Below are 14,039 nucleotides of genomic sequence, written 5' to 3' on the forward strand. Positions count from 1 at the left end.
TTTGTGTCCGTGTGTCTGTGTCCGTTCCTGCGCGCTCCCCGCTCGCTCCCGCTCCGCTCGGTTCTTGTCTCTGTGTATTTTCTCTTGTCTCTGTATTTTCTCTTGTCTCTGTGTATTTTGTGCGGTCTCGCTCCCGCTGCAGCCGCCGCCTTTCTCCGCTCGGTGCATTCGCCGCTCCCATCCCGTTTCCCTGCGCTCTCTCCGTTCGGCCCTGTGCCATTCCGCTCTCAGTCCCGGCCCGGCTTTGCCTCCTCCCGCCAGCGCCTCGGGTCAGCAGAGTCTGTGATCAGCCCAGACTCCGTTTTCTTCATGCAGGAAAAGCCAATTCTTTATTCAACAACTCATTTTACACAGGTTTTACAGACCTCGGGTGCAACTTTATTTGGTTAATAGCTTTCTTGCCAGTTACTCCTTTGGTTAGTAAAAGGTGTTCTACTTGTCCATCCAATCTCTCTGTTCTTGGATTGTTTACATATTTTCTTTACTGATTCTCATGGGACAAATCCTTTGTTATTGCATTTGTTTTTCAAGCCAGGAATAGGTGGCTAGGCTAACAAGTTATCATACCAAGATTGTTTTCATATGGGAACTTGCAAATTACCTAGAAGTGGTGACAGGTTAACTTTGGCAATTTAGCAGGGCAGGCCTGATTTTATGAGGCCTTTCTTTTATAATTCTTTTGCCTGTCATGATATAGAAGTAGCATGAATTATTTTATATAGGGATTGGCAAATTCTCCCAATACAGGAGAAATTCCTTATCATTAATGCAAGGAATACAGGGAGTTCTGTCAGAGACATTTGTGAGGTACTCCTGTCGCTGGTATCTGTGTTGACTTGCTTCTTCCATCAGGCCAAGTAATCTGACATAAGTGAAATCCTTCTGTCCAAAGAGGACTTGCAAAATCCATACGGGGCTCCATTCCAACCAGTAAGCCACAGTGTACATACATATCCAGAACATGAGTGGAAATCCTTCCAATAAATTTACAAACACATTTCAGAACAATTCAGCAAGCTTTATCTGTTAGCATTTCAGCTCGGCGGGATCTTTTCCATTCAACATTTGGCAGAACATAGATAATGTTCTTCATGAATAATATTTATTACAAAGAGAAAAATCTTACATACAGTATTACTACCTGAGGGACTTGAGTGGAAAATTACCCATCTGGGAATTACTTTGTGATAAGCACTCAGATTCCAATTCCAGTGAAGTTGCACAACTTAAATGACTGATCAGTTCACCCTGCCTATGAAAGTACATTAATATTAAACAGGTTTTTTTCAGGGTCCTTGAACTTGTAAAATGTTTGAAACCCAAAAAACTGCACTGAGCCTGTGCCATGACTGAGACCATAGATAGGCATGGCTGGTGTGTGCATGGCCAGTGGGCTGACACCACATCACTTTCTCCTGTTTTGCACAGAGCAACTTCTTTCCATGACCAAGTCACAAGTGCCTGGCTGATCATGTGGACCTTCACCATCAGTTTTGCCAGGAGCACAGGCAGCAGTGACAGGGCTGGTTTGGGAGATTTTTACAAAACTGTCTAATGTAGGTTTTTCCAGTATGATTACACAGCATTACACCACCACACACAACGTGCAAAGTAGGCTATTGTATGATTTTTATCTAGCACAGCTAGTATAAAACATATTCTACTAATTACAATACAGGTACAAAATGCCAGCTAGGACTGATACTGAAAGACCTTTGCTGTTGTTCCATCTATTTAGAACAGAGTTTAGGGCCAAAATGCAATCAGCAAATGCTCTCTATTATGCATTCCTAGGAGTGGATTGGGTTTTGTCTCTTCTTTGCACATTTCTCTGAATTCAGAGCATTGAGTTGTGATTATGTTGGGCATATTAGAAACAGTTGCTGTACATCTGTATTTAGTGATCTATTAAGCATCAAGCTGCATGTTTCATGCAAACATGGGGGATGTAAAAGGTGAGACTCTTCATCTTCACCTTCATGAGTATTTTTATTAAATTTACTAAATACTCCCCTGGCTTGTCAACCAAAAGAACATCAAAAGAGCTGAGAATAAAATACATAGCATATTTAGTAGAGCAGGTCCTAAACAACCAGAGCACACTCAGAAATGTTGCTTAGTGTCCTCACACTTAGAGTGTGCACTTCATTTGACAGGAAAAAACAACAACAACAAAAAAAGGAGTCCAGGAGAATGAGGCCATTATCTCAGAAGTTTTTGACTGGGTACAAAGCAGCTAGCCCCAAATGGTCTGAGCAACATGTTTCTGTAAATCTTGGGCACCGTCTGCCCTCTTGCATCCTCTTCCAGAACATGTCAGAGACAGAAGCATGGCCAGGGTGGCCTGCAGTGTGGGAGCAGAGTCACAGGTACAGCCACGCTGGGCGAGCTGACAGCCCAGGTCCTGTCAGCAGAAGTATTCATTGGGCTGTCCCTCCATCTTTGGTATGGCTTCCGAGTCCACGCTGGAGCGGGCAGACAGCAGCCGGTTGGACTCGTCGGGGGTGTGCCTGGTCAGGTATTCCCCTTCCACGCCTTTGGCCTTGGCCCCGGGGGACAGGCTTTCAAAGGTGACGTAGGATTCCTGCACGTCCTTGGGTTTTCGCACAAAGCATTTTTTGCAGCGCCGTTTGAGTGCTCCGCAGCAGACCACCAGCGTCAGAGGAACGGCGATGACACAGGCCACGCTGATGACAACCACATTGATGAGCTTCTGCGTCCCTCCCGCACTGACAACTTCATCTGTGGAGAATATGATGCACTGCTCCTTCCTGGGGATCAGCCCTTTGACACAGACACACACGATGTATTTGGTCTTTGGCAGCAGCCCATACAGAGTGACCTTGGTCTTGCCTGGCTCCACGTTGATGCGCCGCATGTCCCTCTCCCCAAAGACGGCATAAAGGACACTGAACACCGTGGTGTTCTTCGCCATGGGCGCCTTCCAGGCCAGGGTGATGCTCTGGTCGGTGTCCCCGATGACCCTGACAGACCTCACCATCCTCTCCGGCTCCTGCTGGCCCGCGGTGGGGCTCACCAGCGGCTCCTGGGGGTTGCTGTCCTGTGCCGCAGCCGGGAGCAGCAGGCTGTCCCCGGTGCCCGCGCCGGCCCCCAGCGTGGGCACGGTGGAGGTGGTGATGACGTACCTTGCCACCAGTTTGTCGTTGTAGGCAGCTGCCTCCATGCCGCTCGCCTTCCCGTTCCACGTGCCTTTGGCACTGGAGCCAGGGTCGTCCGTGCTTTCGGAGTCTGTGATGATGAGTGAGATGAACGCCTCCGTTGCCCCCAGGAAATTCTTTGCTTTACAGATGTACTCTCCAGAGTCAAGGTAAGAGACTACAGGCAGGCCCAGGATAGACCAGCTCATCCCATCACTGGAAATCTCTTGGTGAACTGCAAGGCAGGAAACATGTTAAATAAACAGGCAATAATAAATGGAATCAATTCCATGTTTGTAAAATATGAAGACTCCATCACCAAAAATCTGCTTGATAAAGTATATAATAAAGAATCATCATTGCCAGCAAGAAAATTACAAAATCAAAGTAAGTCTAAGAAAAGGACTATAAATAGATTTTGTCAAGATTTAAACTTCTTCAGTGAAAAATTTGATGCTATTTCCTCCAAATTGACGTACCACTTGAAAACATAACAGGAAAGGTTCTTCCATTAAAAATAAAAGCTTGAAAATTCTTATGTAGGTGCCATACTTCAAAGAGTGGAAGGAGCAGGCAGCAACATGATCTATTTGAGAATTCGATGCAGACCATGGAGGCAAAGAAAATACAAACAGTGGAGATTTTATTGTAATAAATACACACAGACTAGACTAGAGTATATGGGAAAATAGTTGAAAGATAATATCCTTTCTACTGTTTAATTATTGCAGGTGTTTGTCCTTACACAGGTGTAATCAATACAAATGATTTGTACATAGCTGAGTGGTTTGCTCACGTGATTTACTTGCAGCTTAAAACTAGTGGGGTTTGCCTTTTCTGTTGCTGCAGAGAAAAAAAAAAAGAGTTGGGATCTTGTGGAAGGGTAAAGCACCCTCTTCATTATAAAGCAGCCTCCCTAGGATGGGCACATGCTGCCTCAGCCCTTTCCTGCTGAAAGGTAAACCAGGGAGACATCTGAAAGGCACAGGTAAGAGGATGCAAACTTCTCCCAAGACCTCTCGGGGTCAGGATCCAGCCTTGGCAAATGGCCGCTTCCAATGGCAGTGAAATAGAAGGTAACAGAAGTTACTTTTTCAGTTTAATTATTTACTGAATGAGTATATTAAAAAACATAAAGCTATGGGTTTACTTAAGGCGATTACCTATACATACAGACTGTGGACTGTTTCTCACTCCTTTCTGCTCAGAACACCAGCATTTCAAATAGTCACATTATAGCAGTGGCACAGAAGCTGCCATTGCTGAGAAATAACCTATCTTTCCAGACAACTTTTTATTGAAAGGTGCTAGCATCTGATTTAATGGGGCACAAAAGACATCATTCTCAGTTGTAGCTCAAGGTAAACTCAACACAGGTTTTCAGGAAATCATCCCGTTTTATTTTTTGTGGTGGCTCTCTTTCAAGTGCAGGAGGGATGCAGTGTGATGGGTACACATTATCATTATGAGGAGCAGCTCTGCTACATCCTGCACATCGTGCACAATAGGGCAATGACTTGTGCAGATCCCAGAAAATGATACTTATTACAAATGGTACTACTGCTGTGAAAGAAAATTGCTCTATTCCCTGTTCTGTGCGCTGAGGAGCCCTGTAACCCTTTGAAGATCAGACCCAATACACAGCTGGGTTTAGATCCTGTATGAAAGTCAGGGCAGGACTAGGATACAGGAGTATTCAGGGCAGGATGGAGGCAAGAAGGTTCAGGTCCTGACTGAAAACTTCTAGGACAACAAGCTAAGGACAACTGTCTTCAGCAGAGCAAGGGTCTCATCCCTAAATTCCCCACAAACTAAAGGACTAGGGTTGCAATTACAGCCCCAAACTTTTGTGTGAATGGAAATGAAATCACGATCAGTCACAAAACCAGTGTCTGTCTGAAGGCTTCCCCCAGGAGAGCGGTGAGCACAGAAGAGGTGCTTAGACCAGGTGGTCAGAGTTTCTTTCACAGACCTTTTCCCCAAGAGAGCTTGTCAGTCTGTCAGCGGGAATGATTCCTTGGGGACACTCCCACTGAAGTGTTGTATCCTTCAGCAATTTCATGGCTTTTTGTCTTTTAATATATCAGTAATGCTGTGTGTTTGCAACCTTTTTTGTTTTCTGCAGCTGATCTTAATCCCAGTTGAATTCACAAAACATTTCTCTACCAGAGAAGTTTGCTAATGAATTAGCAAAAGACTAGATAAACAGAATATAGAATAATAGAATAATTCAGTGGGAAGCCTTTTCAGTGACTGAGCAACTAACTAACTGAAAACAGCTTATTGCTACAGTTGGAAATATTTCATTTTGTTAGCTCCAACAGATTCTGAAAATCCCTCGACTTGTGTCACCACCACAATTGCTATGAAACAAAGCAAAACCAGCTTCCTACACATGATAACACACATTTATCTGATAATATTTACATCAACGTGTAAAGTAATTTTATAGTCTATAGAAAATCACAGTGCAAGAGTGGATTGCACCTAGCACAGGTGTGCCTCGCTCATTCCAGGTGTGCAGAAGAGCTTAACCCAAACGCACCTGTGCCGTTCAGCTGGGCGCCGTCAGCTCTCCTCCAGCTGAGCTCGGGGATGGGCACGCCCGTGGTGCCGCACCGCAGCAGCACCGTGCTGCCCAGGATGGTCTTCACCTTGGCCACAGACGTGTGCACCACGGGGCTCTGACACTTCCTCAGCTCCACCTGGCTGAAGAAGACTCCTGCGAGGCTCCGGGGCGTGGAGCATTTCAGCCTGGGCTCAATGAAGGCTATGTTAGGAGACTGGAAATTCAGGAAATGGACCATCTCATACAGACTGCAGTCACACACCCAGGGATTGTCTTGCAAGCCTGTCAAAAAGAAATCAGGGCACTAAGTCATTCCAACAGCACCTCTTGTTTCTACCGCTTTAGCTTTTATTTTTCAGTAGGAGAAGGTGTGATAGGCTCCCAATCTGCTCTACAAGAACTGCCTATGCAGGAGTATGTGGGGTGGGGGATGTGTCCCCCCACTGCTGTTGGCTGAGCCTGGTGGATCCCACAGTTGCCAAAATGGAATAAATATGGCTTGCTAAAGTATCTCCAAATCTGGAGCTGAAGTCATATTCTTTAAGTTCAAAGCAGGATTATTCATTTCATGAGAACATTGTGGTTTGTGCACATAAAGAAGCAAAACAAGAATTTATTATAAACACTTCTCATATTCCAGGATAAAAAAACAAGTACTTATTGGAGAAAGGCTGTGGATTCTTTTGGCATGAAGAGACTATGAAGTCTCAGACAGGACAGAAAATTCTTCTCACTGGACATTCTTAGAATATTAGCCAGATTGTCACGCCACTTTTCACACCTGTAATAATTGTAGCTGATCCAGCTTGCCTATCATCGTTCTCTTCCAGCCCTGTTTTATTCTAAGTTATTTTCATTATTTTAGTAATTGGTTGCTTTTTCCTGAAATGGTAATTTATACTGGATAAGATGAAAGAACTATTTTAAGGATTAAATTGGAGAGTGTGGCTGTTATGGTATATAAAAAACATAGATAGACCATAACGATATTAAGGCTATACACACAGAAAGAGATGTATTGAAAAACACACTCCTGTTTCAGACTCTTGGAATGTTTCTCCTCTTTATTCTGCTCTCCAGTTTGTACCTATTGAATTCTAATTCTGAAAAAATGATATATTTTTAAAAATAGACCTATGGATATAGCACTGAAAAAGCAAATTTGGAACTAGAACAATGCATATCCATGAACAGAAGTTGCTGTATTCTGATTAAATCTGTGTCATCCTACTTACAAATGTTCACACCCAGCTGTGCTGTGGACAGGCTGTGGTCTGTAATGATTTTAGCTAGCAGAATTGACACCAGGGATATTAATGTCTTCTAACTGCAGGCACACGTTTGAAGCCTAAGCCAGAAGCCTGCCTGCCACAGGAGAGAGCTCTGCTCCCGCCAAGGGGGCGGCACCTCCTCTTTTCCATGCACAGCCCACGGACATGCTTGGGGGCTGGCACCTGCCTGAAAGGGAAGAGTACTAATATTCCCTCAAACTGCTTTAAAAGATGCTGCTGAAGAAATTCTTCTGAGTGTGTTCCATATCTTTTTCCCTGGGCTTAAAAAGGATCTGGAAGCGATGGGTTTTGGCAGGAGGTCAGTTCTTATAAATTAATATGTTAAAGTGAAGGGGACTAAGTAAATAATGAACATTCAGCTTGGCTTTGTTGTTTTACGCATTTTTGCTAGCATTTTCTAGTTCATGCACTAGATGACAATTGGTCCCAGGTTCCCTGGCAGGTGCCCCAGCCCCAGCTGAAGCAGCAGCACCCACAAAGTCCAGTGAGGCCTCTGCCCCTGCAGCACAGTTCCATGGGCTCACCTGGACCGTCCTTATGTGGAAAAGCTTGCACCCTTGGCACAGAATATTGGCCAGCAACTTAGCACAGGAATTACTTCTCCTTGAAGGAGTGATGAACCGCAGACAAGGAGTGGACTGGGCTCTTTTTATAATTCATGATTCTTTATACCTCCATGAGAAACAGTCATGAGCAGAGTGAAACAGCTGTGTTTTCCCAGCCTGCTCCTGTGAGGGACATGCATTTTAACTACCTGGTTCCTATGGGTGTTCACAGGATAGGACCTAGAAGCTGGAGTGTCTGTCCATTACTGCATTAATTTTAGCATTATACTCATATGGCTACATGAACTTTTTAGGATCCTGGCACAAGCAACCTGTGCACAGCTGGATATTATTCTGTTTGGCCACGTGCATCAAGGCATGGTCTGTTCTTCTTGATAAAACACTGTCCTAAACTATATTGAATGGAATAACATTTTTACATGTAGCTTGACTATAAAAATAAAAAGGGAAAAGTATCATCTAGGCAGTCTTGCCACAAATGAAATGGGCAACCCCAAACTGCCAGTTTTGGCTTAAAGAAATTGTTACTGCATCTGGCTAAACAGGATAATGAAACACCTGCTCCTCTCCTGATGCTTGTGAAACCTTCAGCAACATCTGCTAGGGACACTAAAACTTTTGTAGGTGGTATTTTGTATCTTTTTAAAGTCTTGTATCTCTTTCCACTGCAATCAGGTTTTAACAGCTTCACCTCCCTAGGTTTACCAAGGGAACAAAGAGCAGCAGGTACTTGCCAGAGTGAGAGGAAACGTGCAGTGCCTCTGCTGAGACTATCAGCAGGTGCCTGGACTCCCAGCCCTGCCTGCAGAGGCTGCACATGCAGGTGCCCACACCTCAGTGACCAAACACAGTCAGAGGGGCTCGGTCAGCAGATGGCAACAGCTCTGAGCCATCATCAACCTGCCGTGGATCTGGACAGTGAACAATGGCTGTGTAATGATGCCATGAGCTAGGGAATGTGCTCAAAACCTCACCTGGGCATCCTGCTGCTGAGAGTCAGCTGTGAGATACCCTGACACAAAAATGGACAATTGCCTCTAAGCCACACCTCTGAGGAGCCTAGAGCTGCCCCCAAAAAGGGTATTCTTGCAGCTTCACCGCTGCCCTTCAAGGCAGCACTATCTTGGTGTGTTTGGGTACACTAGGGTTTAATTCTGTGTGAACAGATAAACAAGGCTCTGGGAAGTGACAAACTGGCAGCTCTGACCCAGATTTTATGCTCAGTCATGGCATTATTCCTCTTTAATTTAGGCATAATAAATTATCCATCCTTTTATTAAGTTCTGCTTAAAATGGGTCAATTCCAAACATGGTGCTATTAGAAAAGAGCACACAAATGATGAAGAGCTGTAAACATATTTGTATTTCTATCCAAAATGGCAGTGGCAATAACTAAAAAGCCTTGAGCAAGTCACCAATTTTGTGCTGCAAAGATCTAAGCAAATAATCAAATTTATGGCATAATGAGATGGGCATGATGAGCCCGAGGTGAGTTTGTTAATATGCAAATGAATTCACACACATTATTTGGGGTATTAAATTGTATACATATAATAGCAGTGTCCTAGCTATGGTGACCACAGTGGGTGAAAATGCTGCAAGAAGATGAGGAACTCTTGACATTTGTTCTCCCTGCAAAATGGCAGGCGCTTCTCTTACCTAGGATGATCTTGGAGTTATCATTGGGGAAGTAGGGAACAGCCTGGAGGTTGGCCCAGGTGGCAATGAGAGCCTGAGGAAGAGTCATCAGCTTATTGCTGGACAGGTCCAGGTATGTGATGTTCTTGACATAACGAGCAGCTTCTGGAGGGATTGAGGTGAGTTCATTGTTGTGTAAATCCAGAAGCCTCAGCTGGGGCATGCCAGCCAGGCTTTCCCAGGGGAAGGATATTAAGTTGTTCCCATCCAGCCTCAGCTCCTGCAGACGACGAAGGCCCTTGAAGGTGATGCCACTGAGGCTGGCCAGGGAGTTGTAGGGCATCCAGAGGTACTCCAGGTTGTGGAGCAGGTGGAAAGCCTCTCCTGGCACCCTGCGGATGGCTGTCTTTTCTATCCGGAGCTTGGTTGTATCGACAGGGATGTTCACGGGAGGGAGGGTCATCTCTGGGTCATTACACAGCACTGTCCTGGTGGGGAGAGACAAGATCAAGCAAAGATGTGATTTTCTTTTATTTTGCAAAGATTTGGAACCTTATTTTAATGCAGAATTTTGATCTGTCTTCCTTTATTCACAAGATTTCTTTGTGTCATTTCTTTCTTGCTGCTGATCTCTGCACCATGCCTGTAAATACATCACCTTGCAGTAATTCCTGTGTGCCTTCTGACTGCAGTGTTGCACCTCTCCTGGATGGTGTGAGTCCACATCTGGCCTGTTTAGTGTTCCTCTTGGGTTTTGCTATCAGGTTTTTTTGAGCACTTATGATAGACAGCATTGACAACATTCATGCACAACAGAGGATTCTAGTGCAAGTTAAAACAAAAGGATCCATCAATTGAACTATAAAAGCCCTACAAAAAGAAGCCTTATTGACATGCGAGAGGACAAGAAGTTATATAGACTAAATATGACACAGGAAGTCTGGTTTGAGAAATGAGGATAAGAAAGCAGCTAACCACTCCTTGGAAATACTCAGGAGTAAGCTCTGCTTTACTGTGGAGGTGAGTAAAGATGGTAGCAGTCACTGCAGCGCAGGCACGTATAGTCACGAGAGAGAAAGCACAGAAAATTAACTCTTTGGAAAATGCTATACTGAAAACAAGGCAGATTTATGTTTTAAACATTCCTCCCCATTTCTAATCTCTAGAGGTCAAAGCATGAAAAGCCTGTACTGCATTTTTGCAGCCTTCATACAAAAAATTGTGACTTGGGATTGTAGAGAGCCGTGAGAAGTGAAGGGAGACAAAACAGGTCTCTCAGAGTGAATATTAATTTTCCTATCAGCAAGCAGGGGAAGGCAAGTTCTTAACAAAACACCAAGCCACCTGGAAAAGGTAACAGGTGAGATAGGCGTGTTCCACTCCACTTGCTGAACGAGACACCACAAGAAATGTAATGTGATCAGTCAAGTAACATTTTCCCATCACACTGCCTCTATAAACAGAATATTACAAAGCTGTCAAAACCAGACTGGTTTTGGCTGAAAGCAATTATTCCTCCACTATCAACAAAAACATATAACATTGCTGAACTGCTCAGGCAGTTTTATTAGATTTATGAGATTTAAATGCTATTAGAGCCTACGGTTAAATTGTTAATTTATAATCAAAACACAGTACATTACTCTCACCCTACACTTTTATTGTGGTATTAAATCCTGCCCACCCTCTGCTGAAAGTTGAGATTTTGAGGAAAATAAAAATATATCAAGAAAAATCCAGAAACCCACTTTCAGTAAAACATTTTTCTTTGTGTAGTCATGTCACAACCTGTTTACTAACAGAAAGACCATGGCAGTAAAGCAGAATGTTTCTCATAGTGTCCCTAAATTATGTCAGTAAGCACTAAACATTTAATCTATGAGATAATCTTCTTCTGGTGAGAAATATGAATCATAATGCAGGGAAAAAAAGGTGGTATTATGCTCCTTAAGGGACTAATGGATATTTTCTTTATTATGTATCTTACTAAAATGCACAACAGCTTTTTCTAGTCACTGACAGGAAATTCCCCTGGGAACTGTGACATTTATGGAGCAATAATTGGCTCTCACGCTGTTGCACTCCCTTTTAACAATTGCAGGCTACTTGTGTCTCCACCATGCTTTTTCCTACTGGGAAAGTTTCTAGTATTAAATCTATAGCACCATAAAAGAGATAAGAAAGCAGAGCTATTTCATGGGGTTCCAAAATACCTCACTTTAGAAATGAAAAAATATTTCAATCTAGAAAAGGTTTATTACAAAGCATTTTGCAAATCCTGTATCTCCTCTGCTGTCCCAAAACCTCCTCTGCTGTGAACCACACCGTATGAAAATATGGCCTCTATTTTCTTTAAGTCAGATACTTTGTGCTTACCCTTTAGAAGGACTCTTAAAACAGTCCTCCAGAGAAATGTATGTGCAATGGCTTTGCGTTCAAAGATGGATGTCCTCTGGTCTTGTCTTCCTTTTTAACGGAAAATTTACAGTCTGAGAGTAAGCTTCTTTTATTCCTTTTTTAAATTAAGTCTGGTTTTTTAGTTCATTCTTGTCTAAAGTCTATTGCTATTCCTAAAATCTCCAGCTGAAGGATTTTTCAAGTAAATTGTTGGGTTTGGTACCACAGCATGAATCAAATCTAGTCACTCTTTAGCAACAAACCAGCAGAGCAGAATAAAACCTTTTAGAACCAGAATTTTCAGCATAATGGTAAAAAAATATATATATTGTTTAAATTTTATTCCTTTTTTGCCGTTACACCAGCAATAATTATGTCATTTCTGTTCTCACAGAGGAGATGCCCGAATGCTTTCTCTGAAATCAGCTTACTGTGTTTTCAGAAGCTAATCCTCTGCAAATATAGCTAGAGCACAGAGCAACTGGAACAATAATGGCCACAAAGTGCAGACACAACATTTCCTCCTGCGAGCATCCTTGCGGAGGAGCAGACACCCCCCGAGGCCCGCGCAGCGCCCGCGTACCTGGCCTTGGTGCCCTCGCCGAGGCTGTGGAAGGCGCAGCTGCACTGCGAGGGGCAGGAGGCGGCGGCGCGGGGCAGCCCCGCCAGCGCCCAGCAGCACAGCACGGTCACCGCCGGCCACATGGCCCCGGGCATGGAGCACCCCCGGCCCTAGGCAGCGTGGAGGGCTTCGCCCGGTGTCCCATCCATCGGCCGCTCACATCTTGTTAGCTCCCTTTTGTTTTCAGCCACACTGTGATCTTCCAGCCCGCGCTGAGTCCATCAGATAAAAAAGGATAGGCAGGGATTAAGGATGGGGACTTGAGTTATTTTCATGAAGGTGCTTATTGCTTCCTGGAACCGTACGAACGGCATTTCTTCCTTCAAAACAGCCTCCTCTGGCAGTCTGGGGCTCTCATGCAGGAAAAAAACAAATATATTTTGGGGGGACCTACATCACAGGCAAGATAACTGTTATCTGACCAGGATTAGCAATAATTTACTTCCTCCCAGATTTATTGGGAAGATTTAAAACGGTTATTTCTGCTAATGGAATGTAAGCCTTCTATCTAAGAAACACTAAAATGTATATAGATAGTGATGCTATTTAAAAGCTTTATTTTCTTTTAAAGACTCCTAGTTTGATAAAGCAATTATTGAAGTGTTGGCAACAAGCCCGATACTGATAAACAGTTAATAACCCAGTAAAAATGTATATATTTCAGTTTCTCCAGGGGCTAACATATACCTGCAGGGCTGACCACTGTGCTCGGACTCGCTGGCACAGCTAAGCTCAGAAAAGGGACCCTTTTTGTGAGTGCCACCTGATGCAGGGCTCTGTGGCAGGATTCAGGAGTGCTAAGAAAAGCTCAGCTCTGTCTTAAGGTCAGCTGAAGAGTGACCTCGCTTTTCCAGCATTCCTCCCTGTTGATAATGCTTTTCCTTTTGAAATACATCAGGAGAAGTTGCCACTCAGAATGCAGCAATAACACACCTATCTATGTACAAATTAACCTGAAGGTTAATACCTATGCTTACATAAATGTTCCTGACAAAGATTGCTCACCAGGATTTCTGGAGTGGAGCTCTTCTCATGCAGAGTTCATCCTGTGTTCACAATGAAATTATGCTGGTAATTTTTCAATAATTCTGGGCAGTGAACTTTCAAAGCTTCAAGGTAATGTAGATGTGGTTTGGGGCTAACTATTAAACAGGTATTTTATGGTGCTGTCATTTCACATAAGCTTGTTTCACATGCGCTTGTTTCACAAGTTACTCTGATAATTAATTAAGGCTTGCAGAAATAATTTATTGAGAGGATAGCCCAAAGGATTACTTTTCCCCCTGCCATTTTCACATTCTACATTTACTGCTGTTCAACCAGAAATTCAAGTATCTCATTATTTATTTCTGAAGAGATGAGAACATAATGCATTTCTGCTCATTAACTATCCATAGTTGTTCTCTCATTGACTTCCATTAGGTCCCATTTCTAGATGTAATGATTTCTCAGTCCCCTTAATGATCTCCAAGCTAAGACCAAGCTTATTGGGTTTTTTTTTAGTGTACTCATTGGTCAACTTGCCTTGCTGCCTAGACTGTGCCTCAGCTCAATACCCACAACATTGACTGAAACATCTGAAGTTAAATTCTACTTGAAAAGGCAATGCAACATAATTAACTCTTGCATCTGTTTTTTTTTTTTCAATGCATCTGATAAAGTAGTTGCACTCCATTGGAGCTCTCAGATAATAAACTTGTAGAAAGCAGAACTGTATTGTAAGATTAGCTTTCGTGAACCTCAATTTTGCCTCACTAATGAAACATTTAAGTTACTACTAAATGTCAGGAGCAGTAG

At 43.4% G+C, this 14,039-nt stretch overlaps 1 protein-coding gene across 1 annotated transcript; it reads right to left on the minus strand.

Annotated features, from left to right (window-relative positions):
* Positions 1-2,359: 2,359 nt before the first annotated feature.
* On the minus strand, positions 2,360-13,407 carry LRIT1 (leucine rich repeat, Ig-like and transmembrane domains 1). The gene is made up of 4 exons (XM_063406484.1): positions 12,204-13,407; positions 9,245-9,711; positions 5,704-6,009; positions 2,360-3,393 (listed from the first exon to the last, which is right to left on the minus strand). Exons 1-4 carry the CDS (start codon positions 12,335-12,337, stop codon positions 2,408-2,410), a joined length of 1,893 nt encoding a protein of 630 aa, XP_063262554.1. The 5' UTR covers positions 12,338-13,407; the 3' UTR covers positions 2,360-2,407.
* Between the last annotated feature and the right edge of the window lie 632 nt (positions 13,408-14,039).

Source organism: Prinia subflava, chromosome 9, assembly GCF_021018805.1.
Source record: "Prinia subflava isolate CZ2003 ecotype Zambia chromosome 9, Cam_Psub_1.2, whole genome shotgun sequence".
NCBI lineage: Eukaryota > Metazoa > Chordata > Aves > Passeriformes > Cisticolidae > Prinia > Prinia subflava.